This window comes from Halichoeres trimaculatus, unplaced genomic scaffold (assembly GCF_033239565.1).
Source record: "Halichoeres trimaculatus isolate MK-OKI-2021-1 unplaced genomic scaffold, fHalTri1.1 fHalTri1_scaffold_11, whole genome shotgun sequence".
NCBI classification, from domain to species: Eukaryota; Metazoa; Chordata; class Actinopteri; order Labriformes; family Labridae; genus Halichoeres; species Halichoeres trimaculatus.
Genome location: NW_027437189.1, coordinates 3,700,940 through 3,728,230, shown reverse-complemented (window position 1 = coordinate 3,728,230; position 27,291 = coordinate 3,700,940). Strand labels below are relative to the sequence as shown.

At 45.8% G+C, this 27,291-nt stretch overlaps 1 protein-coding gene across 2 annotated transcripts in view; it reads right to left on the bottom strand.

Annotated features, from left to right (window-relative positions):
- Positions 1-512: 512 nt before the first annotated feature.
- Positions 513-27,291, bottom strand: part of plxnb3 (plexin B3) — a 52,629-nt gene continuing 25,850 nt past the window's right edge. For both annotated transcript variants that reach the window (XM_074681061.1, XM_074681063.1), the window contains 37 exons: positions 21,877-22,326; positions 21,025-21,748; positions 20,707-20,886; positions 16,435-16,563; positions 16,178-16,278; positions 15,968-16,100; positions 15,634-15,793; positions 15,450-15,558; positions 15,215-15,323; positions 14,938-15,054; positions 14,684-14,797; positions 13,654-13,744; positions 13,224-13,393; positions 12,883-13,140; positions 12,295-12,431; positions 10,246-10,422; positions 9,995-10,160; positions 9,738-9,869; positions 9,544-9,648; positions 9,305-9,463; positions 9,039-9,190; positions 8,829-8,929; positions 8,514-8,731; positions 8,256-8,434; positions 5,851-5,917; positions 5,590-5,736; positions 5,431-5,511; positions 5,270-5,348; positions 5,066-5,169; positions 4,905-4,992; positions 4,635-4,801; positions 2,155-2,315; positions 1,931-2,078; positions 1,783-1,847; positions 1,593-1,668; positions 1,403-1,477; positions 513-1,069 (listed from right to left, as the gene is read on the bottom strand). In XM_074681061.1, coding sequence (XP_074537162.1) covers positions 965-1,069; positions 1,403-1,477; positions 1,593-1,668; positions 1,783-1,847; positions 1,931-2,078; positions 2,155-2,315; positions 4,635-4,801; positions 4,905-4,992; positions 5,066-5,169; positions 5,270-5,348; positions 5,431-5,511; positions 5,590-5,736; positions 5,851-5,917; positions 8,256-8,434; positions 8,514-8,731; positions 8,829-8,929; positions 9,039-9,190; positions 9,305-9,463; positions 9,544-9,648; positions 9,738-9,869; positions 9,995-10,160; positions 10,246-10,422; positions 12,295-12,431; positions 12,883-13,140; positions 13,224-13,393; positions 13,654-13,744; positions 14,684-14,797; positions 14,938-15,054; positions 15,215-15,323; positions 15,450-15,558; positions 15,634-15,793; positions 15,968-16,100; positions 16,178-16,278; positions 16,435-16,563; positions 20,707-20,886; positions 21,025-21,748; positions 21,877-22,310 — 5,718 coding nt within the window. In that variant the 5' untranslated portion in view covers positions 22,311-22,326 and the 3' untranslated portion in view covers positions 513-964. The remainder of the gene's footprint in view (positions 1,070-1,402; positions 1,478-1,592; positions 1,669-1,782; positions 1,848-1,930; positions 2,079-2,154; positions 2,316-4,634; positions 4,802-4,904; positions 4,993-5,065; positions 5,170-5,269; positions 5,349-5,430; positions 5,512-5,589; positions 5,737-5,850; positions 5,918-8,255; positions 8,435-8,513; positions 8,732-8,828; positions 8,930-9,038; positions 9,191-9,304; positions 9,464-9,543; positions 9,649-9,737; positions 9,870-9,994; positions 10,161-10,245; positions 10,423-12,294; positions 12,432-12,882; positions 13,141-13,223; positions 13,394-13,653; positions 13,745-14,683; positions 14,798-14,937; positions 15,055-15,214; positions 15,324-15,449; positions 15,559-15,633; positions 15,794-15,967; positions 16,101-16,177; positions 16,279-16,434; positions 16,564-20,706; positions 20,887-21,024; positions 21,749-21,876; positions 22,327-27,291) is intronic.

Below are 27,291 nucleotides of genomic sequence, written 5' to 3'. Positions count from 1 at the left end.
GTCAGATCAAACAGACAGCGCCACCTAGCTGCAGGAGTGAAGGCACAGCTGGGATAAATAGGTATTAAATACAACTTACAGTATGTACACAAAATAAGTTAGTAACATACACACACACACGCACTCACACATACACACACAGTTTAGCCTTGGCTCATTGGCTTATTAGCTCATTAGCTCATTAACTCAGTAGCTCTTCTGTTTCAGCAGGATTGGTTTTTTGTTTTCAGTGTAATGCTATCTTAGCATAAAGCTAACACGTTAGCTATGTCACTGCCTTTGAGGCAACAGGAGAGGAGGCTCTCAGCTCAGCTCTGATTGGAAGGAAGCTGGAGAGTCCAGCTTGAAAGAAGCTCATGAAGCTTGTCTGCTGAGAGCCCACTAGTGAAAGTCCTACAGTAGATCTGGTCCTGGTCCTGGTCCTGGGGGAAGATGTCCTGATGGTGGAGGGTCTATTTGAGCAGGTTAGCCTCAGCTGCTGAAGACATGATTAAAAGCTGTCCCTGATTCTGATAAATCTGTCCTCGTATCAGCTGATCACAAGGAACAATGTGCTCTAGACTGCAGGGAACTCTGGGAAACGTAGTGCAAGGCAGCAGGTGGTGCTGGTGCTCCCTGATGGGTTGGATTGTCATTTCAGACCACACAGGTCCCTCCAACTCAGGTCCAGGTGTGGTCCATGTTTAGACTGACTGCTGCAGAGTAAAGAAAGAACTAAGATCTCCTGAGTCTGACTATAAAACCTCACACACACACACACACACACACACACACACACACACACACACACACACACACACACACACACTCACACACACACACAGCAGGAAGACATTGTTGTTCACAGGAAGTCCATTTCAGTCCCTCAAAGCTGGAGGCTCCATCATCCTCCTCCTTCTCAGTGATACTGACTGTCGTCTCCATAGTAGCTCCATCGAAGGTCACCAGAGGTCAACAGAGGTCATCAGAGGTCGGTAACTTTGTTCTCCACCAGGGCGGCGACCTGCTGCAGACGATATCCCAACTGCATTTTCTGACCGGAACTGTCCTCCTCCAGAGACATGATGATCTGTGAGACAGGACAGAGAGTGAGACTGATGAAAAAACTATAAGTATGGTTAGCTTTAGCATGTTAGCTTTAATCTAGTCGCTCCATTACATGATAGCCAAATATAATGTAACCTTAGCATTAGCATTAATATGGTTGTTTCTGAGCTTTTACCAATAGCTATCTGGCTAACAGTTAAAATCTAGCCTTGTAACTGTGATCTGATCTACTTCCTGAAATATTGAATAGATTTTGTATTACATGATGTTTTTTTTAGCCCAACAGGAAGTGAGGAAACACCATCTGTTTGATTTGGTGTCAGTGTGTGAGTGTGTGAGTGTGTGAGTGTGTTACCTGGTCATAATACTTATTGATGTACTTGTACAGCTCATGTAGAGCGACGAGACTGTTCATCTCTGAGGCAAAACTCTGCAGACAGACAGGTAGAAAGACAGACAGGTAGTTGACATTAATTCTCAGTATATTCAGTCTGTAGTTTTCACAGTAAACAATCTTCAAACTGAAGTGTTGTTTGCCGTCTTACCCCTGACAGCTCAGTTAGAGTTGAGTTCATTTCCTGGTAGCAGCCTGACGCAGCACTGTGGATATCACTGTAATACCTACACACACACACACACACACACATATGCACACACACATTTAGAATATGAAATTTGTGTGTTAAACATGTTTCAGTAATTGTCCCAGGTGTGTCAGACAGGTAGCCGTCTCACCTTTCCACCAGTTGCTTATACCGGGGGATCTCTCTGGCATACAGCAGCTTATTGACTGGAGAGTCCTGATTGGACAGAAAACCAACATCAGGTCACATGACTTCTCCACACAGACAGATGTACAGACAGACAGACAGACAGGCCGTACCCGTCCCACTTTGTGCTCTGAGGTGGTGCAGGAGTCGATGAAAGTCTGAGCGATGACAGACAGGACGGCATCGATACTGTCGGTAACCTGAACGTCCAAAACGAACTGAGGATTCTTCAAAATGTTCACCCAGAACCTGAGAGGGAGACTGCAGAGACACAGACAGGTCAGAGACACAGACAGTCAGCACAAAGGGAGCATCTGGACCATCAAAGAGGTCTCACCTGTTGGTCTTCCAGATGTGGACAGTCTCAGGGTCGTCGATGCCGTGTTTGTCCGCCATGTCATCCAGAAAGTCAAAGAAAAATCTAACAGCGATCGGAGGAGGTCTCTTCGTACTGAGGATTGCTACAAATACATCATCCACAAACTTCTGTAGAGTCCCCTGTGTGGACGAAAAGTTACAATGTCACGTCAATAACTTGCTTTACCATTGGCCCCATTGCTGGCTTTACACTGGCTTCCTCACTGGCTCTATCACTGGCTTTATCACTGGCTTATCGCCTACTCTATCACTGGCTTTCTCACTTGCATTGCCACTGCCTCTTTCACTGGCTCAATCACTGGCTTCATCACTGGCTCCATTGCTGGCCTTATCACTGGCTTTATCACTGGCTTACCGCCTACTCCATTACTGGCTTTATAACCGACACTGCTACTGCCTTTCATTGGCACTACCACTGGCTCCTTGACTGGCTTCATCACTGGCTCAATCACTGGCTCGATCACTGGCTCCATTGCAGGCATTTTCACTGGCTAAATCACTGACTTACTGCCTACTCCATAACTGGCTTTTTAACCAGAACTGCTACTGCCTCTTTCACTGGCTTCATCACTGGCTCAATCGCTGCCTTCATTACTGGCTTACCACCTACTCCATCATTGGCTTCATCACTGGCCCTTTTCCTGCCTCTTTCGCTGGCTCTTCCACAGGCTTCTTCACTGGCTTTATCACTGGCTCACCGCCTACTCAATCACTGAATTTATCACCTGCACTGCCACTGCTTTTTTAACTGGCACCAACACTGGCTCCTTGACTGGCTCCATCACTGGCCTCATTGCTTACCTAATTGCGTCCTTATGACTGAGAGAGAGTGAAAGAGTAGGTGGTTTTCTATTTCGGACATTAACACAGCATTGGTGATATATATAGAGGAATAAATATGTTAAATTGAAAAAATCGAGATGTTATTATTAAACAAATTTATATTGCTTTACCACATAAACACAAAAAAAGTACAGAAAATTGGTATCATTGGGTAACAATACCGATGCAAGGTACCAGGCATCGGTGCCGTGTCATTTCAAATGTGAAAGGTACCCATCCCTAATCACTGGCTTACTGCCTTCTCTATCACTGGCTATATCACTTACACCGTCACTGGCTTAATCACTGGCTTACCGCCTACTCCAACACTTGCTTAATAACCAGCACTGCAACTGCCTCTTTCACTGGCACTACCACTGGCTCCTTGACTGGCTTCCTCACTGGGTTTATCACTAGCTTCATTGCTGGCTTTATCACTGGCTTACTGCCTACTCCATCACTGGTGGCATCAGTTGAACATCAACTGCCTCTTTTACTGTCGCTAACACTGGCCTTTTAACTGGCTTCATCACTGGCTTTTACAATGGCTTTTTCCCTCGCTCAGTCACTAGCTTAATGCCTACTCCATCACCTGCTTGATCAGTGGCTTTTTCACTGGCTTCTTCACTGGCTTACTGCCTACTCCACCGAGGCTTTATCACTGGCTTTGCCATTGCGATTTTCACTGGCACGTACACTGGTTACTTGACTGGCTTCATGACTGAATTTATCACTGGCTCCATTGCTTGCATTATCACTGCCTTACCACCTACTCCATTACTGGCTTTATAACTTTCATTGCCACTGCCTCTTTCACTTCATTCATCACTGGCTCAATCACTGGCTTTATTACTAGCTTATTGGTTACTGCCTCTTTTACTGGGACAAAAACTGGCTTCTACCCTGGCTTCATCGGTGGCTTTAACATTGGCTCTGACGCTATCTCAGGCACAGGCTTACCCACTACTCCATCACTGGATTTATCACCTGCAATGCCACTGGCTTTATCTAAGGCACTTACCCTAACTCCTTGATTGGCTTCATCACTGGCTCCTTGACTGGCTTCATTACTGGCTCCATTGCTGGCTTTATCACTGGCACTCACACTGGCTTACTGCCTACTCCAACACTGAATTTATCACCTGTGCTGCCACTGCCTTTTTCACCGGCACTAACACTGGCTCCTTGACTGGCTTTATCACTGGCTCCTTGACTGGCTTTATCACTGGCTTACCGTTTACTGCATTACTGGCCTTTTCACCTGCACTGCAACTGCCTCTCTTACTGGCACTATCACTGGCTCCTTGACTGGCTTTATCACTTGCATTGCCACTGCTTCGTTCACTGGCTCCATTGCTAGCTTTATCACTGGCTTACTCCCTCTCCATCAATGGTTGCATCACTTGAACTGCCACTGCCTATTCTCCTCGCACTAACACTGGCTTCTTCGCTTACTCTATCACCGTCACTGGCTTTATCACTTGCACTACTACTTCCTCTTTTACTGGCTCTAATCTTGGCTCTGTTACTGGCTTTGTCACAGACTCCATCACTGATTCCATCAATGGCTATGTCACATTCAGTGTGTGTGTGTGTGTGTGTGTGTGTGTGTGTTACCTTCATGGACAGCAGTCTGGTCAGGTAAATCTCAGGTATGGCCTTGGCCCTCTCCCTCTCCCTCATGCTGCTCTTTCTGTGTTTTGGAATTTCTGGATCTTCGCTGCTCTTCACCAGATGCCACAGCCGCTGACCCTCTTCTTCCTCCCCCTCCAGCATCGGCGTTTCTATGGTAACCACACATACACACACATATACAGTCAGAGGCTATGGTAAAACAACAAAGAAGACCTGTATCTTTTGGGTCTTGTGGATGAGGTGAGGTCTTACTCTCTCCGGTCTGGAACACCTGGCTGACCCCGACTCCACCTGAACTCTGGGATCGAGGGATCAGAGCGACGGTGGCTCCGTCTGGGACCTGAAGAACACAAATCTGTAAGGTTTCTACCTGAATCAGACCTGAAGCAGCGCTCTGATTGGTCGATTTTTACCTTGTAGTGTTGCAAAGTGTTCAGACGTTTCCAGCGACCTTGAACAACGGCAGTGACATCATCATCCGACAGGGTCAGGTGACCTGCCTGACCTGAACGCCACTCTGTCAACAGAGACAGGTAACAGCTGTCAGTCAAACCAGACAGGTGGAACAGGTGTGTGTAAGTGTGTGTGTGTGTGTGTAAGTGTGTGTGTGTATATACCAAGATCCAGACTGTCCGCTGCTGGTCTTTGAGAGAATGGGGCTCCTCTGTAGACCTGATCCAGGATTTTGTCTTTCACCTGTACACAGACAGAAAAGTGAAGATAATACTGACACACACACACACACACACACACACACACACACACTCATTGTTTTTACCTGTGTGATGGTGTCAGTGTCGAGAACTTTTACAGGATTTGGTTGGACGTCAACTCCACTCTTCACCAACACGTTGAGGGTCTGAGAGAGACAGACAGGTTTAAGCGTTTGTGTATGTGTGTATGTGTGTGTGTGTGTGTGTTGGAGTGTGTGTGTTACCACAGCACTGTAGTCCACGTCCTCTCTCAGCAGGTGACTGTCGTTCAGGGTTCTTTTAGCTTTCCCCGTCACAGCGTCCACCGGCCCTTTGTCCACCTGATACTTTATGGCTCTGTAGAGCATGTAGAGAGGCTCCCCCGCCACCTCCTGACAGACAGACAGACAGACAGACAGACAGACAGACAGACAGACAGGTGAGAGAGAGACAGAATGCCCACAGGACAGTGTTTGCACCAACAGCTGTCAGACAGACAGGTTTACCTTCAGGAAGGAGTACAGGCAGATCGACATCCAGTTCGTCAACATCTTCTCTACAACCGTCTCTGTCCTGGAGCACAGACAGACAGGTGGAGAGACAGGTGGAGAGACAGACAGACAGGTTAGTTTAATGCTGCAACCTTTCACCCTAACCACTTGGTTTCATTTTCTAACTTTTTTTTTCATACAGGAGACTTAATCAGGTTCCCCTGTTCACTGGTTTATCTGTTAACCTATTTGTTAACTCAATTATCTGATCAGCCAATCACATGGCAGCAGCTCTGTAGACATGGTGAAGCATGTGAGCATCAGATCAGAGAAGAAAGGTGATTTAAGGGACTTTGAACGTGGCATGGTTGTTGGTCTGAGTATCTGACAAACTGATGATCTACAGGCAGGGCCGGCCCGTGGCATAGGCAGTATAGGCAAATGCTAGGGGCGGCAATCATGGGGGCGTCAGCACGACGCCCCCATGATTGCCGGCGGCTGATAAGATCATCAGTGTATGATAAGAAGAGAAGGAGAAAAAATGTCTACGACGAGTTAAGGTTATCTTTTTTGTACATAAGAATTGATAGACTTAAAGGTGCCATTGGCAGGATTTAACTAGTCAATGCTAATTTTTTTGTGTTTTCTTTGGATTAAATGTAAGAGTATCCATTGATAACCATTTATGAGTGCAGTATAATTGCACTACCGTGAGGTCTCAGCATTTCAATCTCTCTCTGTTATGAGCTGACAAGGATTCTCGACCGCTCCAGATATCATTTTTTATGTATCGTTCCTTTTATCTTGAACCACTACTGTAAAGCACTTTGGGGGCCTCTTTGGTTCTGTAAAGGACTCTATAAATAAATATTGATTGATTGATTGATTGATTAATCTTTGATTAATCAGAAGAGCCCCTGAGGCTCTATCCTGATTGGTCGAGGGGCGGCGCTTCGTCCTTCATCCCAATTGGTTGTAAAGCTCTTCGTTCTCGTGAACGCGCATGAGGAAGTCCTGGCTCGCATATTTACCTGCCTTGTCAAACTTCCAACCCCCAAAAACACCAAGAAGTTAAACCAGGACAGCACGAAAAAGAGTGTTTTGATACCGGCAGGTACTGTGTCGCGTTCCTGCGTGCGTTCTTGTGGGAGGGGCTAAAATTGCATGAGGGCATGATGTCAGAGAACACAGGACAGGAGAGGATTTGCTGGTTTTTGAATCGCCATCTTACCTGGGTAATCCTTCCAACTGTTCCTCTAAATTCAGTAATGTTACAAGAGAAACCTGAAAAACATGACAATAACCTAAAAAAGACTATTTTCCTGCACTTGAATTGACCCTGAGGGGTGCATGATCACAACATCAACACCGCTCCTCCTCACCTGTTCATTTCTGGACTAGATGGACAGGCAGTTTATGCTGCTTAAATTATATTGACCGTGTGATTTTCACTTTTTAATCAGGTGAACAAACATTTTTATAAGTGTAGATGAAATAACCAGGTGTAGAATTAGTTTTTCTTTCGTGAGGCAGGTATCGTTAGAGTCCTGCGTCTTATTAACATCATTGTACACTTAGTAACATTCAGCTGATTTCAAATACAAATACTGTAATAAATAGTTTGACGCACACTTGCTCTGCTGCTCTGATGAAGAGGAAACAAACCCAGGAAGCTCTAGAATTAAGCTTTTCATATGTTTGCTTTATTTTCAATAAATATTCACTACTACTAACTTGACTGATATATGTGACTGACTTGATTTTTTTATCTATTGTTTTTTGTTATAGGTTCCTTTTCAAATATTCAATTCGTATTTATAAATCTTTGTATTTCTTATTTTTCTTATTTTGTGTTTTTTTAAATTGGAACAAATTGTTTATTTGCAGGTTTTTCTTTTATAAAAATCAAGTCACTAAAACGTGGCGCTGTGTGATAGTTTTATTTAAGTATGTAAAAATTGTTATTGGTGCTGGAATTCAAGGGGCACCAGATGAAATCTTGCCAAGGGCACCAAACTGATTAGGGTCAGCTCTGTCTACAGGGATTTTAACCCAAAACCATCTCTAGGGTTTACAGAAGACGGTCCCAAGTGGACACTCGATGAACTGCAGATTTTAGCACATCAGCATTGACTCATATAAGCTCTGTCACAACCAAGGTCAGAGCTGTGTTTTTGATGAGTTCCCTGTACTCTAATGTTCTCCACAGTCCCCAGATCTCAATCCAATAGAGCACCTTTGGGATGTGGTGGAACGGGAGATTCTCATCATGGATGTTCAGACGACAAATCTGCAGCAACTGTGTGATGCTATCATGTCAACATCAAGGAAAAAAGGGGGTCCAACCCAAAGCTAGCAAGGTGGACTTGATGAAGTTGGTGATGGGTGTAAATATATCTGTGTGTGTCAGTTGTACCTACCGGCGCAGCATCAGTTTAGGGTTTTTGGCGACATACTGCTGGACCAGGTCTTGCAGCAGACTCTTCATCACCTCGGTGAAGTACTCCAGTTTATCGTGCAGAGCCATGGTGAGCAGACTGGCTACGTAGCCCCGGTCCCTCTGAGAGAAACCCTGCTGGGCCTCCAGCGTGTGGATGAACTGGGGACACAGACACAACAATCATGAGCAGCAGCTCCAGGTGAGTCCAGCCTGTAGACCACCTGCCCCCTTTACTCACCCGGGTCAGGAAGAGCCGGTTGTTGAGCAGGTTGTTGAGCTGCAGGAGACCCTGCTCGACAGTCTGTCTCCTGGACTCTGGGAGGTCCAACTGGCGGCTCAGTGGTGCCACCTGCTGGCCAGGGAAAAATACTCTCTCCGCATACGTCCTGTAGTCCAGCAGGGGGAGCCCTGGTCCTCCTACGTCACTGCTCAGGTCCATCATCTCTGTCATCAGGTCTGCAAGGAGCCAAGAAGATAAGTTTACTTCCTGTATGACTGTGTGTGTGTGTGTGTGTGTGTGTGTGTGTGTGTGTGTGTGTGTGTGTGTGCCTACCTGTGAACTCTTTGCGGCACTGATCTCCGACATTTATCTCCAGAGTTTCCAACTGCAGCAAAACTTTTTTATAATCTCTGAGGGCCTGTTTACTCTTCCTCCTAAACACACACACACACAAAATTTTAAAGTTGTATTTTAGGGAAGAGGACAGACAGACAGATGGAGCGTGAGACAGGTGGAGGTGGAGTCAGACAGACAGGTACCAACCTGTACATGAGGATGACGACCAGCACTGACAGGATGATGACGGCTGCTCCCGCCCCCAAACTGATCTGAGCAGCCAATGGGACGGGAGACAGCAGAGAGTCTGTGTCGTACTGAACCAATCCGAGATCCACCTGCAGGTTCCCCATGAACACCTGAGAGACAGACAGACAGGTGGGAGGGAGAGACAGGAGGAACTTTGTTAACTCCAAAAAGTTGACAAAGGTGTCAGCTGCCAGTCACCCACAGGTGAAGGTGTGTTCACTGACCTTGAGGCTGGGCAGCTGGTTGTCTCCCGTGCTCAGGGGTTGGGTTTCTGGAGGTTCACAGTACAGGTGAGTGTTGTCCAACGTCTTCACCTCACACTCCTGATCCCCCAGACGAGCCGTCACTTCCTGTCTGGAGATGGCTCTGATCAGGTCCTGACCCTGAGTAAGGAGCAGAGAGACAAGGTGTGGTTTAGACCAGTTCAGACTGGTTCTGACTGGTTCAGACTGCTGAGCCGTACCTCCACAGCGATCACTCCTCCTGGTTTGAAGCGATACGGAGAATCTGGCGCCTCACGGTTCAAAGGAAAAAACTCAGGATTCGGATAATAGGTGAAGCTTTTCCCCTGCAGACAGACAGGTAGATAGACAGACAGGTCAGAAAGGTACAAGTAGAGACAGACAGGTCAGAGAAAGACAGGTCAGAGACAGGCACCTTGATGCTCTCGAAGTCGACTTTGACGTTGTCCAGCTGGAACCAGACTCCTCGTACTTTGACCTCAGGTGAGACCGTGGGGGTGAGACAGGTCATCTGAGAGGACGACTGCACTGAGCAATGCTCCAGCACCTGAGAGGCAGACAGGTGGAGAGTGATAGAGAGACAGGTGGCCTCAGATTTTAGTGAGATGGTTGAACAGACGACCTTTGACCCTGTCTGTCTGTAGCTGCTGTCTGATTGGCCGGTCGTCTCACCGTCGTCATGGTGCTGTTGAAGACCAGCTGCTGTCTTGCCGTTAGCAGGGCCAATCGTTTTCTCCGTCTGACCCTCTGAATGTCCACAGGCTCCACCCACACCGCTATGATTGGCTTCTGCACCACGTCCAGGTTCCTGCCCGTCACCACGATGACGCGCCCACCTCTGAGGACAGGAAGTGGTCGCCTCGTAAGGACATGGTTTGAGTCATGAGATGATTGGACTTGACATCATGTGATCAGATTCTTACGCAAAGAAGCTCTCTGAGGGCGTGGCGTCCGTGATGACCGGGTCGTCAAGGTAACGGAAGGAAACACCTGGAACCATCCTCTCAGCCTTGCCGAAGAAAACCCGGACTGGAACGCCCCCAGTCTGGTTACTGGAACCAGTCTGACACACCAGCTGGGTATCATTCACCTCCTCCACTCTGAGGGCAGAGGAGACAAGGAGACAAGGAAATGAGGAAAGGAGAAGTGAATGAGACAAAGGATGGAGGAGATAAGGATTCAAGTAGACATGAAGCATGTGAGAGTCAGGCTCCTCCTCATGTTTCCAGCAGGGGGCGCCAATGGTCAATAAACTGATCAGACACGCAGGGAGGAGCTCAACTGTACTGAACACTGGTGTTACCAACAATACTATTACTATTACCAATACTACTAATTCTAAAACAACTACCAATACTACAAACAACAAAAAAATACAACAAAAACTACTACTAACCATAATACCAATACTGCTGCGGCCAATAATACTAATTCTTTTCTCCTTGAAGTAGTAGTTCTTGTAGTGTTTTAAGATTTTGAAGTGTTTGTAGTTTTTGTAGTGTTGTAGTGTTTGTTGTGTTGTTTTGTTCTTAGTTTTTGTAGTTGTGAAGCATTTGTAGTTTTTGTAGTTTGTTGTTCTTAAAGTGTTTGTGGTTTTTGTATTGTTTATGGTTTTGAAGTTTTCATTGTGTTTGTAGTTTGTTTTTTGTTTGTAGTTTGTTTGTTGTTTGTAGTTTGTTTTTTGTTGTGTTTATGGTTTGTTTTTGTTGTGTTTGCAGTTTTTGTAAAGCGATGTAGTTTTTGAAGTGTTTAAAATTTGTGTTATTTGTGCAAAGTTTGTAGTTTTTGTAGTTCATGAGGTGTTTGTTGTGTTGTGTAGTTTTGTAGTGTTTAGAGTGTCTACTTTTGTAGTTTATGTAATTTTTTATTGTGTATGGTTAATGCAGTGTTTGTTATTCCTGTAGTGTGTGTAGTTTTTGTAGCGTTTGCCTTTTTTGTAGTTGTTGTAGTGTCTGTTGTTTATTTAGTGCTGTGGCTTTAAAGTTTCCGTATTTTTGTAGAGATCTAAAGTTTGTGTAATTTTTGTAGTGTTTGAAGTTTTTGTAGTTTATGTAGTGTTTGTTGTGTTTGCAGATTAGCTGTGTTGTAGTTTTTGGAGTTTGTGTAGTGTTTGCTGTGTGTGTTTTGTCCTTAGTTTTTGTTGTTGTGAAGGATTTGTAGATTTTGTAGTTTGTTGTTCTCAAAGTGTGGTTTTTAAATTGTTTATGGTTTTGAAGTTTTCATTGTGTTTGTAGTTTGTTTTTTGTTTGTAGTTTGTTTTTTGTTTGTAGTTTGTTTTTTGTTTTGTTTATGGTTTGTTTTTGTTGTGTTTGCAGTTTTTGTAAAGTGCTGTAGTTTTTGAAGTGTTTAAAGTTTGTGTTATTTGTGTAGTGTATGTAGTTTTTGTAGTTCATGAGGTGTTTGTTGTGTTTGTAGTTTAGCAGAATTTGACGCTTTTGAAGCTTATGTGGTGTTTATTATGCTTTCATTGTTTGTATTTTTTGTAATTTATGCAGTGTTTGTTTTTTATTGTTTGTAGTTTAAAAGTGTTAAGAGTGTCTGCTTTTGTAGTTTATGTGGTTTTTGTTGTGTTTGGTTAATGCAGTGTATTTCATTCCTGTAGTGTTTGTAGTTTTTGTAGCGTTGCCTTTTTTGTAGAGGTTGTAGTGTCTGTAGTTTATTTAGTGTTGTGGCTTTAAAGTTTCCGTAGTTTTGTAGAGATTTAAAGATTGTGTAATTTTGTAGTGTTTTAAGTTTTTGTAGTTTATGTAGTGTTTGTTGTGTTCGCAGTTTAGCTGCGTTAGTAGTTTTTGTAGTTATGTAGTGTTTGTTGTGCTTGCTGTGTTTGTAGTTTCTATAGCGTTGTTGCTTTAAAGTTTTTCTAGTGTTCGTAGTTTGTTTAATTTGTGTGGTATATGTAGTTTTTGCAGTTTATGTAGTGTTTGCTGTGTTTGTAGTTTGTGTAGAGTGTGTAGTTTAGTTTTTCTCCTCACATGTAACAGGTCTGGGGGCCCAGGAAGGCACTCAGGTCTGTCCTCTGTCCCGTCAGCAGTTGGCGCCCTCTGATAGTCAGTCTGGTTCCTCCTGAGACTGGACCTTTGTCAGGAACCAGATCCAGCAGCTGAGGGTCCTGAAAGACAGGGGGAGGGGTTGGGGATGCAGAGAGACACCTGATTGGCTGATTGTTTGTAGACATGTATGATATAAGCTTCGGATCTGTCCCAGGAGTTTATGTGGTGGTTATCTGTGGGACCCAGGGTTCTGATTGGTCTTTCAGGATAAACTGGTTCCAGCAGAGTCTGAACTGGGTCTTGCAGTACCCTCTGTCTGAGAAGGGGTTTGGTCCCCCTTTAAGGTTTCAGATGGTCCAGTTAAATCCCACAGTCTGGGGGACTAAGAGCTAAAGGGAAATCTGATTCGTTCAAACATCAGGTCACAGTCTGGAAACATGCGGGGGGCAGGTGAGCAGGATGGACAGGTAAAGGACCCTTTGATAGACAGGGGCCCAAAATGGAATGGTCACAAACTGTTACTGCAGGACACAGGTGCTCTACAGGTAACCAGGACTCCCTCAGTCTTACCTGATAGGTGAAGATCTGTGTGGATCTACCAGGAGGAGTCGTCCCCACAGTGACCAGGACGGGTCCGTCCCTTCGCCGCCCGCTCTGCTGCAGCTCACAAACCACCCGGGTGGAGATCAGGTACCCTTCAGGTAGGACCCGGCACTGAACACCTGCCACTGTGACTCCACCCTCCACATCCTGGTACTTCATCCCCAGATTAGACCCTGTAATGGTCACCAGGACCCCACCCTCCAGAGGACCAGAGGTGGGTGACACCTGTAGGCAGACAGGTAGGCAGACAGGTGAACACATGCTTTGTGGGTTTCCATGAAAACAGAGGAAAATTCAAGCAGACTCACCTGTGTGATGAGGGGAGGTGGACAGGTGTCAGCAGGTGTGCTGCTACAGGATTGGTTGTAAACACAACTGGGGGCGGAGTTTCCCTGACACCAGACGCAGCCGTACTCTGGAGGAACCGCCCGACACTGAGAGCAATCTGACTGTCCGGCTGAGCAGTCGTACAGGTGAACTGAAAACAAAACCAGCAAATGAACACAGCTGTAACACACACACACACACACACACACACACACACACACACACACACACACACACACACACACACGAACACACACACACACACACACACACACACACACGAACACACACACACACACGCACACACACACACACACACACGACCACACACACACACACACACACACACACACACGAACACACACACACACACGCACAATAACAAACACACACACAGCCAAGAGTCCTTACGTCTGAGGCCAGGTGCTGCATCGATGCGTCTCTCTCCTCTGCGCAGGTAAACAGGTGCTGAATACAGCAGGTGACTGATGGTGAACTGAAACTACAGACAGGTCACTGAATTAAACTACAGACAAAGAACAGTATTAAACTACAGATAGATCACTGCATTAAACTACAGACACATTTTTGTATTGTACTACGCACAAGTCAATATATCAAACTACAGACAGGACACTGCATCAAACTACGCACAGGTCACTGCATCAAACTACAGACAGGTCACTGTGTTAAACTACAGACACTTTACTGTATCAAACTACAGACAGGTCCAGCATCAAACTACAGACAGGTCAAAGAATTTAACTACAAAAGGTCACTGCATCAAACTACAGGCAGGTCACGTCGTTCAACTACAGACATGTCACTTCGTTAAACTACAGACAGGTCAGTGAAATAAAAAACAGACAGGGCACTGTATTAAACTACAGACAGGTAACAGTTCAAGTCTACAGACAATTTACTGCATTCAACTACAGACAGGTCACTGCATTAAACTACAGACAAACCACTGTATTTGACTAAAGAGTAGTCACTGCACTTAACTACAGACAGGTCCCTTCACTTGATCACAGTCAGTTCACTGGATCAAACTACAGACACAACACTTTATTGAGCTACAGACCGGGCACTGCATTAAACTACAGCAGGACACTGTATCAAACTACTGACTGCTCAGTGCATTTGACTACAGGCACGTCACTGTACTAAGCTACAGACAGGTCACTGTAGTAAACTACGGATTTGCCATTGCAATAAACTTTAGATTGAGCAGAGTATTAAACTACTTAAAGGTCATAGCAGTTGACAAAAACAGGCCACTGCATTAAACTACAATCAGGTCACTGTATTTAACTACGGATTTGTCACTGACATAAACTGCAGACAAAGCAAAGATCTGAACGACAGACAGGATCTTATTAACATGCTTAAAAACTTTTATGTGTGTGTGTGTGTGTGTGTGTATGTGTGTGTATGTTACCTGGTGTGAGCTGCAGGTAAAGATGTGTGTGTTGTCTTGTCTCTTCTCTGCAGTAGCTGTCAGGTTGAACTGGAATCCTTCAACTTCAACAACACACATGTACTGAGCTTCTTCCTGCACACGCACACACACACACACACACACACACACACACACACACACACACACACACACACACACACAAATTTAGAATACATTTTGTTCAAAGCTCCTCTGAACTGTTGATAAATGTCTGATGTTAAAGCGTCTCTCACGGGGAACACGTCCAGGTTTCGTCCCTGCAGAACCACAGAGCTGCTCAGGCCCAACGGCACCAGGGAAGAACTCTGCAGAGCAAACACCTGGGGGCAGGACGACGGGCCGGGAGAGTCCTGAGGACGCGGACAGGTAAGATACAGACAGAATAGACAGGTGAGACACAGACAGGAAGTTGGACACAATGGTAGATAGACAGGTAGACAGGTAGACAGGTAGACAGGTAGACAGGTAGACAGGTAGACAGGTAGACAGGTAGACAGGTAGCCGTCTCACCCTCTGGTTGAGGATGATGTGCTGGTTGAAGCAGCTCTGGTTGTGGGTGCAGAGTTGATCCAGAGGACACCAGTTACACCTCCACACACTGCTGACACATGCCAAACACCTGTGACACACACACACACACACACACACACACACACACACACACACACACACACACACCATAATAGATTACTCATTGATACTCCTTGGTGATTGATTACTGGTTTTCAGTAGTGGTGTGTCTTACTGGGAGCTCTGGTTAAGGCGGCTCACGGCGCCACAGTCATAGAAGGTCATGTTTCCCGTGGTGATCGTCACATGACCAAACCTCAGAGACACAGGCAGGATCATGTGATCTGAAGGAGAAACAGGAAGTGATGAAATCTGACATGTGATGGATAACCTGACAGGTGATCAGTGCTGAAACTCACCACTTCCTGTCGGCATGGGTGGGAGGAGCTCTGGATCAGGTGATTGACAGGTGATGCTGGTTCCCATGACGATGGCTGGCTGAGGTGGGAGGAGCCCAAAAACGCAGGCTAGAGACTCCGCCTCCTTGAGGGCGGGAAGCTGGACGACTGACAGCGTAACCTTGGAAACGGGATGATGAATATAGAGTCATACCTACAGTCTCCAAAAGCATCATGGGAGTTTGAGTCTTCAGGGATCAAAGCTACGCTCAGTTTGTCAAAATACAACCCAGAAATAAAAAGTGTCTGCAGTGATGTTGAAGTGCCACTAGGGGGCAGTGTTTAAGCACTCTACCTGTGTCTGCTCATCTCTGCTCTGATTGGCCGGCTGCAGGCTCATGACCGTCACACACTGATTGGTGGGATCAAAACTCCACAGCCAATGGTTGGGCTGTGTGTGACGAGGACAGGTGTGTTTACGGGAACACCTGGAGACAACAAACGAGAGTCAGACAGACGGCTGACCGAAGACAGGTCGCTCAGGTGAAAGGTGTTTGGACCCTACCTGCCCTCCACGACACACCAGCCACAGTACGGGTCTCTGAGCGACAGACAGGCTCCACAATCCGTCTGTCTCTCACACGACGACACAGGAACCTTTGACAGCTGAGAGACAGACAGGTAACACCAGGTCAGGGGGTTTCTGCCACACAGACAGGTGAGTAAACAGACAGGTGGGGACACTGACAGACAGGTGAGCACACACACACACACACACACAGGTGGACACAAACAGGTGATCAGACAGACAGGTTGTCTCACCTTGCTGGCTGTTAGCACATAGACGTACTGACTGCTCTCGTCCAATAGGAGATCAGCGCTGACACCGTTTCCTCTGTCCACTAACACGCTGCCATAAAGGTCACCTGACCCATCAGAGTGCACCAACACCTGGAATGAACACACACACACACACATACACACACATTATAACTGAGTGTTGTTCAGCTCAGCTGGTGAAGCTGGCGTCCCATGTACAGAGGTCACTTCCTGTTCTGGTTTGATTGGTTCCTGTCGCAAGGTTTCCCTTTCAAAATAAAGGTAAGAGCCAAAAAGTAACATTTACATCCTCTATGTACCTGAATAGTCACATCACAGTATGTTAACGTGTGTGTGTGTGTGTGTGTGTGTGTGTGTGAGTGATTAAAAATTAAAGGCACAAATCAAAGCTCAGCTGTTTACCTCGCTGTGGCTCTGAGGCAGGATTAGAGCTCATTAGCGCACACACACACACACACACACACACACACACACACACACACACACAGACACACACACACACACACAGACACACACACACACACACATCCCGCTCAATTGTTACCCAGAGTGCACCTGGGGGGGATCCATAACCCATCAAAAACAGTCCAAGCACATTCCCAAGAGCCGACCCCCAACTAAAGCTAGCCACGAGCTAAACACCTGTTAGCCAACACACACAGTGATAAAGAGCTTCAGGGAAGTGTCTGTCTGTCCGTCTGTGTGTGTGTGTGTGTGTGTGTGTGTGTGTGTGTGTGTGTGTGTGTGTGTGTGTGTGTGTGTGTGTGTGTGTGTGTGTGTGTGTATAAACAGCTGTTTTCTGGAGCACTGTTGGAGTCAATGAGCTCTGACTGAGAGAGGTTATCCAGTTCCTCCAGTTTAACCCGTTTAGGCTGTATTTCCATTTAAACCTGAATCACCAGTTTAACTTGTATTACCAGTTTAACCAGTTTAACATAATTTACCAGTTTAACCCTTTAAAAGCCCGTCCCATCAAAAAAAATAGCCAGAAAATTTTCATCTTTTTGAACTGCACTGTTATTAACTCTTTCAACAAAATCCACAAAATTATAGCCGTATCAATGTATTAATATTTTTTGGTATCACATTTGATAAACTGGGCAATTTTGGCAGTTAATTTAGTAAATTTTTCAGTCATTATGCTTTTTTTTCAATGTAGAAAATACTTATTTAGGACAATGAGTAAAAATTTTGATGTTTTTTTTTCACCAAAAATTCTTGAAAAATTAGCAACGATTTATGTAGAAAAAAATAATTTGTGGATTATTTCATTTGAGCAGTTATTTTTAAGAGGGCCAAATTTTGTCATTAGTTGCCTGTAATGGAAAAATTATATATTTTTAACGTTTTTTGAACAGGTTTTTAAGGAAACTATTGAGTATAGTCCAACTTAGTTCATCCAGTAGAGTTGAACCAAAGTGGCCTTATGGTGTTGGTTAATAGCAGAGAGCCAGGGGAACACTGGTCACTGACCTGTGTATACTGAGTTGTGTACTCATCAAACGGTTGCTAGGCGCTGCCCAAGTAGCTGCCTGTTGCAGCAGCTCTCTCGTCTTTGTCCGTTTCTTGTGGTTTTTTCGTCTCTTTTTCGTAATCTTTGTATTTGGAGTGGATCATCACTTTGTATGATTCATTGTCGGTCACGGACACCAAACTTTTTGTGGCTTCGGCGGTATTTTTTACTACTTTTCTCCTGTGTTTGTCTGGAGATCCTACATGTAACCATGGCTGCATTGTTTACATGCAAAATTAGCTGTTAGCAGCCTGTAGCATGTCAATGCTACAGGCTGCTAAGGAGGAGCTGAGGAGGAGGCGGTGAGGACGACGTGCTGGTTCTCGGATGTGAGCTGGGAGGTGACGACGTGGACCTGTCCTTCATCCATCGTTGTTGGGAACGTGGGATCTCGCTCCGGGGGATGGATGAGCTAGCTGTGCTAACCCAGCGGCATCATGCTGTTCACGGACGTGGCTGACGGAGCTGACATCAGACGCCGCGACACATCGGAGGAGCTTCGCCTGCTGTGAACAGACAGGATCCAGGAGACAGACTGAACAGACTGCTGGGGAGGCTCAGTCCTGGACCCTGTGGAGGTGGAGACTGGCTGGGCTGGAGAGTGGTGGACGAGTGGTGGACGGGATGTCGTCATCTAATTTCTTATGGACATTTTTGCACTTTCTATACTCTTTCTTACTTTTGTTTTCTTAAATGCTGCGGTGACTCCTGAATTTCCCCTCGGGGATAAATAAAGTATTTTCTATTTCTATTTCTATTTCTCTATATGGAAACTCAGGTACACACTAAGGAATATACTTATGTGTATAATCAGGTCAATAATAAGGTATAAACTCAGGTATGTAGAAAAGGTAACAAATCAGGTATATTTACACAGGTGTATACTCAGATGGATAGTTTGGTGTTTAATAAGGTGTATACTCAGGTGTTTACTCAGTTGCATTATCACATGTGTATTCAAATGTAATTTTAGGTGTATACTCAGAATTACACTCTGGTGTACACTCAGGTATATAATCAGATGTAGAGAAAGGTGTATACTGAGGTGTTTACTCAGGTGCATAGTAAGATGTTTATTGATATGTATACTCAGTTTCATACTCAGGTGTATAATCAGATATATACTGAGGTATATAATAAGGTGTATATTCAGGTGCATACTCTGTTGTATACTCAGGTGTTTACTAAGATGTATAATCAGGTGCATACTCAGATGTATACTTGGTGGCATACTTTGGTTAATTCTCAGGTTTGTATACTCTAATGCAGGGGTCACCAACGCAGTGCCCGTGGGCACCTGGGCGCCCGCAAGAACTACATAAGGTGCCCGGTGTTGTTGTGTAATTCATTAATAATAATTGTGAAATAATCAATATTGACCTGTGAGCAGTGGCGGCTGGCCAATAGAGGGCGCAAGGACGCCGCCCCACCGTCATTACCGTCTACATTACCTTGAAGCATGAGACATTAAAAAAGAAAAAGAAAAAGAAATAATAGAATATAACGTTCTGAACTATACGTATATAAATTATAAATTTAAATTTGCACGATGAATATTATATATTTTATGATGAGTAAAGTTGTTTCATTCATCCGCGTTGTCTGATTGGTGACGTGTTTCCATCCCGGGGCGCAGAAATCTTTGGCCATAGACCGTCGTTATAAGTTGTACATGCGCAGTGGCTCCTCTTCAATACAAGAGATAGGACCATGTCAGGGCGCACCTTTCCTGCTCCCAAAGCTGAATGCAGCTGGATTTGCATACCACCACCCTCCCGCTATGGAGCCGACGTCACAGCCGTCTACTATAAAGTGCGGTTGATTGACAGGACGAGTCGCGGGAGTAGGAGACGATCAAACGGAGACGAAAGATGGAGAGAGAAAGCCTAAATAACACAGTTAAGTTGCTGATATCGTTACCTTTTGAGAGGAGATCGTATCAGGAGAAGGTGCATGTGAAAGAGCGGGGACCTGATCAGCCTAACATCACGATCATTCAGCAGTCCAAAGATAGAGGGAGGCAATACACCCGCTCTTTTTCCAGGACCTGGTTTAGCAGCAAGGCTTGGCTAACGGCATGTAGCGAGGCTAACGCTTTATTCTGTTTTCCCTGCCTCCTTTTCCAAACGTCAGGATCTGACCCAGCATGGATAAAGACAGGTATTACTGATTTAAAGCACTTTTCAGAAAAGGCAAAGAGGCATAAACAAACTGGGATCCACATGGAAAATGCCCTGGGACTAGCTATGTTTGGAAAAATAAACATTTCATGTCAGCTTGATGAAGGCTAAAGATAGGGATCCGTAAACACAATGAAGAAGTTGACAAAAACAGGCACATCCTATCTAAAATAATAGACTGTAAATACACAGGTGTGATACCCTAGCACGTTTGCTTGCTTATTAGTATATGTCTGTTTTGGAGTCATAGCCCCCCCTGGATAAAACACCACCAGCCGCCACTGCCTGTGAGCAGTCTCTTTACATAGTATAACCACTTCTACTATGATTGGTGTTATTGAAAAGTGATCTGTGTAATGTTGTTCAGGACGTCTTTTTCAGACAAGTAGCCCTTCATGCCACTCATTTCCCATGAGGTAGCCCTCGGTCACAGAAAGACTGGTGACCCCTGCTCTAATGTATCTCAGGTGTATTCTCAGGTGTACACTCAGGTTTATATCTAGGTCCACACTCAGGTATTTACTCAGGTGTATTAGCGTGTTTTCAGTGTTTATAAATCACCTTGTGCAGTTTTCCCTCCCGGTCCCCAAGGAAGGCTATGGTGAGACCAGCCTCAGTTGCCGTGGTGACAGCGGTCAGCTGTGTGGTGGAGGTGAAAGTGGGCTTGGCTTGTAGTGGGATGGCGCTGGCGATGGGGTTTGGCGTGTGTTCCCCCCCACAGGGGTACTCAGAGAGGGAGTCCTGAGGCAGAGGCACAAGGAGAGACTTAATAAACTACAGTTAGCGACAGTCAGCTAACATACCGGACAGGTGAGACAGGTGAGACAGGCAGAGGATTCACATAGTTTTGTGTGTGTGTGTGTGTGTGTGTGTGTGTACCTTTGGTAGTTTCAGACACCTGGATGACACTGCGTACTCGATGTAGGCCTCTTCCTGTCCTCCAGCTCCCTGTCCGGCGTTGGTGTAGCAGACCTCCTGAGCCTTCCTAAACATGGCGTCCAGCTTTGCCATCCCATAAACACACAGCGCTGAGCGACTTGTTGCCACAGGCGTGGAGGCCTGACCTGCTGCCATGACAACAAACAGGGCAGCCTCACCTGAGTGGTTTCCAAGCCACGCCCCTTGAGCCAGGTTGTAGCCCCCGTGGCACAGCAGCGGCACCTCCACGTAGGAGTAGAAGCTGCGGTCAGACGAGCAGAGGCGGGAGGCGTATGTGCGGTACTCTTTTTTATGCCACATGTCCCGCCGAGAAAACAGGAAGTACACATGGTTACCGTGGGCCACGGCTTTTACGAAGTGGTTGTTGTATTCAGAGTAACTTCCTACGACAAGTTTTCCAAGCTCCTCCTCCTGAGAGAAGGCCCGGCGAGGCGGGACCACTGGGAACAAGCGCCGTGTCGTGATTGGTGGGATGTCACCGGGACCTTTGCTGGTGTAGCCTCGACCAACCAGCATCAGACGCAGAGCTTCGCCTCCTTCCTGTTTGTTTTCTGTGGTGATCACAACGGCAACAGTGGAAACTCTGGGGTCGTTAGCAGCGACGTACTGCGTGTCAACGGGGTTCAACGTCTGATAGACGAGCTGAGATATGTTGGACAAACTCCTGCAGGGAGGGAAACACAGACACATGCTAATACAGGCTAACGGCTAACTGACAATGATGCTAACATGATGCTAACTTTGGGCCATCAGACTGATGATGCGAACACATAAACACCTGGACAGTCTTACCTTTTATCACAGGTGCCCTGATAGAGGGATCCACAGACGATCAGACTGCTTGGCTCCGCCCCCTGCCCCGCCTCCAGCAGCAGCAGCTTGTTGTGGTTGTGAGTGGGCGTGGCTGAGGAGCAGTCCTTGGGGACGATTGGTGGAAGACAATCAGGTGAGTCCAGGTAAGGCCCGGTCTTGACGTGTGACATCACATCCAGTTCTGACGTCAGCTGATACAGGTGGTCAACCCCGCCCACGTAGAGATGCCCCGCCCCTGGGTGCAACACCAGGTGAGAGAGGGGGGCGCCATGCAGCTTCACACTCCGCATCAGAGGGTCAGAGGTCGCTGTGACATCAGCAGGTAGGGAGGAAGGGGGGAGGAGGAGGAGGAGGAGGAGGAGGAGGGGGAGGGGGAGGGAGATGGAAGATGGAGGGATGGAGGAGGCCATCATGGCAGCTCCTCTTCACCTGTGACAGGAGATACAGAGAGACAGAGTTTTAAAAAACTTTTAGAGAATCAGATTATTTTTCCAACAGCAAACAGAAAAAAACGCAAAAATCAAAAATGTACAGCTAGCTGCCCCCCTCCCCCACAGAGCCATAGACTGTATAAGCAATGGTAGAAAAACAATGTCTGCAAAATTTGTAAGTGAGTGTTATTGGAGGAGGGACCAACAGGGCTCACTTTGATACAACAAATATGATTCATCTACAACGAAATCACCCAAAAGTGTACAGGATTTGTCAGAGAAAGGGATCAGTATCAGCAAAACATCTCAAAAAATTGGATCAGAAGTCAAAACATCTGTATCTGGACATCTTTAATTGCAAGGTTATGTATTGAGAAGTAAATTTGTCGAAATGAAAAACTTTGGGATTTATTATTAAGCAAATTAGTATTTATTACCACATAAACAAACAAAAAAGTACAGAAAGTGGTACTGTTGAGTACCAATCCCAATTGCCAGGTACCGGGTATTGGTACCGTATCACTTCAAATGTGAAAGGTACCCATCCTTAGCCATACTGGATGTGATGCAGGCTTTGAGCTTCCATTCTCACAGCTATATAGTGCCCTTCAGTTATGTGAGCTGAGCTCTGCTTCTGATTGGACGAACTGTTGATCCTTATATCTTCTAAACTAGGCATGGGCGAGTACTGGTATTGGTATCGGGCCAATCCCAGTCTTTTTTCAAGGTATTGGTACTCGTGAAAGCTGCTGATACCAGCAGCTGATACTTAAGGCAAAAAAATCTTGTCGAGCAAGTCCTCCTCGCCAGTAGTTGGTGCTACATTGCTGCAGTTTGACACCACAGCAAAAGTGTGCCAGCTCCAAGCGGCAACCTACGGTCTGAGAATACGAGACGATGCGGAAGAGCTAAAATCTGCTGTTTCTCGAGTGTCCGCTTGAGGTTGGCTCAGGAAGTACTGGAAGTCACATACACACCAAGCCAAAAAAAGCTGTTATCTAAGCAGAAATTAACCTATTTACAGCCTGGTTCAAAAAACGTCTCCTGTCTGAGTCGCTAATTTTACTCCCACTGTATGGGGGTTGAATTTTTTTCTAACTCGGCAGCTCAGAGGATATTAAGATCCCGAGCTCCCCCAATAAGAGGCACAGCTGAGGGTCACGTGACCGACAGGCGCCCTATGGCTGTAGGCGAAGCCATTGCCACTACCAATATGGCCGCTATAGCTGATCTGCTTCATTTTCTGTTTCAGAAACAGACGGGTGACGTCAGCGAGACTATGTCCATGTTTTGTACAGTCTATGGTCAGGTCCTGTTCAGACAACATGAATGAACCAAGGAGCGTTAACAGTTAAACTGCTTTATATTGCACTTTTAATATATTTTTTTAAATACTTGTTATTAAGAAAATCATAAAGTCAGAGAGAATTCTTTGTGTCTTTTTTTTTTAACTGTCAGAGTGACTAAGCTGTTTCAGATCAAAATTATGTGTCAATGTGAATTCAAATTTTACGTATCAAAACTAACAGTAGTCTCGGAACTCAGTATCGGTGAGTACACAAAAGTGAGTACTCACACTGGTATCGGTCTAAAACTATTTGGTATTAACATCCCTTTTCTAAACTGCAGAGTTGTGGGACATTAGAGAAATCAGCATTTCAGACCCAAGCTGTTTCTGAATCAGGCTATAAATATGTTTTTTTTTAAATTCTGCAACAGTCTGTTTTTTGGTTTGGTGTGCGCATGGTTCTAAAAAGGGATGTCCCGATCCCGATCCCTAGTATTGGATCTGGACGATTCTGGCATTTTTTAAAGTATCTGTGATCGGGAATGCTAGCCTATCCTCTCAATCGATCATTCACGTTAGCCGTCATAAAGCCAAAATTGCTGCCAAACACTGACACATCAGTAAAACCGATACAGAATTTAGCAACCAAAGCGGTGATTTCCTGCAAATATTCTGAGAAGACATGAAATTGAAAGCGATGTGGATGAAACTCTCCCGTCTTTTGCGTGATTTTAAGACATGTTTCCAGCTTTGTACGTGATACATTCAGGAACCCTCGGAAACTTAAGAATCTGACGATTACCCCAGAGTTTTCAGTTTTTGGATTGGACAAATGGCTTGTTAATGCCAGTCATTTTTAAAATAAGTGGTATTTTGATCCCGCCAGCGGGTTTGGGATCAAAAGGGTTTTAACTTTAAATCTAGCTGGACTAAGTTAAATGGACTTAATAAGCTTTAACTATTACTTTTTACTATTCAGTTTTTTTAATACATACTTCACTTTCTCACTTCTTCAGCCAAGTTTATCTCCAAACCCAAAAATCGGATTATTAAAAAGGCGAACTCAACCTGCAATCTGGCCTTCACTGGTCCACATAGAACCATTTAAGGATCCACACACCCTGAGTTTGCCTGGTTCCTCCTGCTCAGCCAGATTGCTAACTTAACAGATCAAGACCAAAAACTGCTCGGTGTGTGGACGGCCTTTTTCTTGGCTGAGCATCCAGGGCCAAAAAAAAACAAAGCATAACCAAAAAGCTCCCCAAGAGCCTGGAAGCATTTCTTTAAGAGCTCAAAGGGAGCAGCAAGACGAGAGCACACAAAGGAGAGACGGAGACAGAAACAGACGGAGGCAGAAACTGAGAGCGGTTCATGTTTTATACAAAATGAGAAAATACATTAAACCGCACTGAAAAACCTACAGCACAGAAACATCTACACACACAACACCATCCGTTAATCATTTTACCCACAGTGACATCAATCAAACTGACCTCATCAGATTACTATGCTGTAAAATCAGAGATAAGCCCCGCCCCCACAGGTAACGGGACCTGAGCAGGTGCAGCAGGTTTGTCTGTTCTGTTAAGTCGTCTATAAAAACTTTCTGTTCCACTTATTTATCCGATGGTCAGACCATAGTAACATCACCATGGCAACACACCCGTTTCCACAGCAACACAGTGAAGGACTTAGATCCTATGGGGACTCACTGAGGAGGAGGATGAGGAGGAGAAGGAGCGCCCCCTAGAGGAAAAAAATATTTACGCTGCTTTGATCTAAAGCAGTGTCCCTTATATCACAGAGCGCTATGAGCTCTAAGGGTTGGACTACAGGGGGCACTAGAGAGGGTTGGTCTGTAGGGGACACCGAGCTCTGAAGGTTGGTCTATAGGTGGTGCTCTGAGGTCTGATGGTTGGTCTGTGGGGGGATTCTGAGCTCTAAAGGGTTGTCTATAAGGGACACTCTGGGCTTCAAGAGTTGGACTGTGGGAGGGCTATGAGAATTGGTCTTTAGGGGATGCTATGAGCTCTGAGGGTTGGCCCATAGATGGCGTTCTGAGAGTTGGTCTATAAGGGGTGCTCCAAGCTCTGAGGTTTGGTCATAAGGGGGGCGCTCTCAGGGTTGATCTGTAAGGGGGCCATGATGTCCTAGGGTTGGTCCTTAGGGGTTGCTCTAAGAGTTGATCTATGGTGGGGGCTACTGTGTCCAGGGGTCGGTCTATAGGGGGCGCACTGAGCCCTGTGGGTTGGTCTGCAGGGGGTGCTCTAAACTTGAGGGTTGGTTTGTAGGGGGGGCTCTGAGCTCTTAGGGTTGGTTTGTAGGGGGGGCATGGTGTCTGAGGGTTGGTCTGTAGGGGGCATTTGAGCAGTGGAGGTTGGTTTGTAGGGGGGGCTTTGAGGGTTGGTCTATAGGGGGGGCTCTGAGGGTTGGTCTATAGGGGGCAACATGATGTCTGATGATTGGTCTATGAGGGGTGCTCTGAAGGTTGGTCTGTAGGGGGCCCTTTTAGGGTTCGTCATACATGGTTGCTCTGAGCCCTGAGGGTTGGTCTATAGGAGGTGTTCTGAGGGTTTGTCTATAGGGGGCACTCTGAGGGTTGGTCTATAGGGGGCGCTCTGAGGGTTTGTCTATAGGGGGCGCTCTAAGCTCTGAGAGTTGGTCTATAGGGGGTGCTCTGACGGTTGGTCTATAGGGGGCGCTGTGAGCTCAGAGGGTTGGTCTATAGGGGGTGCTCTGAGCTCTGAAGCAATTTTATACAAAACACCTTTTATTACTCTCTCTCTTGTCTCAGTCAGGCTCTCTCGCCCCTCCCACCTGCTGTGTGTTCGCTCAGTCTGAAACTCTGTTTAACATGCCCCAGTGCATGCTGGGAAACACCCAGAGAGGCCTCAGGACACACACACACACACATACACACACATGATTTTACATTTCCATGGTAATGCTGAACATCCTCACACTGAACTCTGTGTGTGTGCGTGTGTGTGTGTGTGTGCGTGTGTGTGTGTGTATGATAATAACTTCCTCCTCAGCCTGACGGAGGGGGGTTCATTTATAATTCATGGAGCTGAAGAGAGAGAAAAAGAGAGGAGGAGAGGAGGAGAGGAGGAGAGGAGGAGCAGGGAGAGGGCGCCGTTTGCTGTCAGAGTAAAATCAGAGTCAAGTTGGAGAAAGAGAGAAAGGGGTTATGGGAAGGACAGAAGAAGGACGAGTGACGGGGGGAGAGCTGGAGGCGACGGAGCGTTAAAGTTAAAAATGAGGAAAAGAGAAAATTTATTTATGTCTGATCTGCTGAATTCACAACATGTGTGCACGTGTGTGTGTGAATGTGTGTGTGTGTGCAGCCTCTGAGGATTAATGAGCCACACCCTCAGTGTGTTTATGAACAAAACTAAAGCAGAGGCAGTCTGTCAAAAAACTGCAGTTCCCAGAGTGTCCACCAGAGTCTGTCTCCAGTAGTGAGTCAGTTTCCATCATACATCGTCCATCCACCATCCATTAACACAAATTTCTAATCAGCCAATCACATGGCAGCATGTAGACGAAGTCGAGACGATCTGCTGCAGTTCAAAGCGAGCATCAGATTGGAGAAGAAAGGTGATTTAAGAGACTTTGAACGTGGCATGGTTGTTGGTCTGAGTATGTCAGAAACTGCTGATCTACTGGGATTTT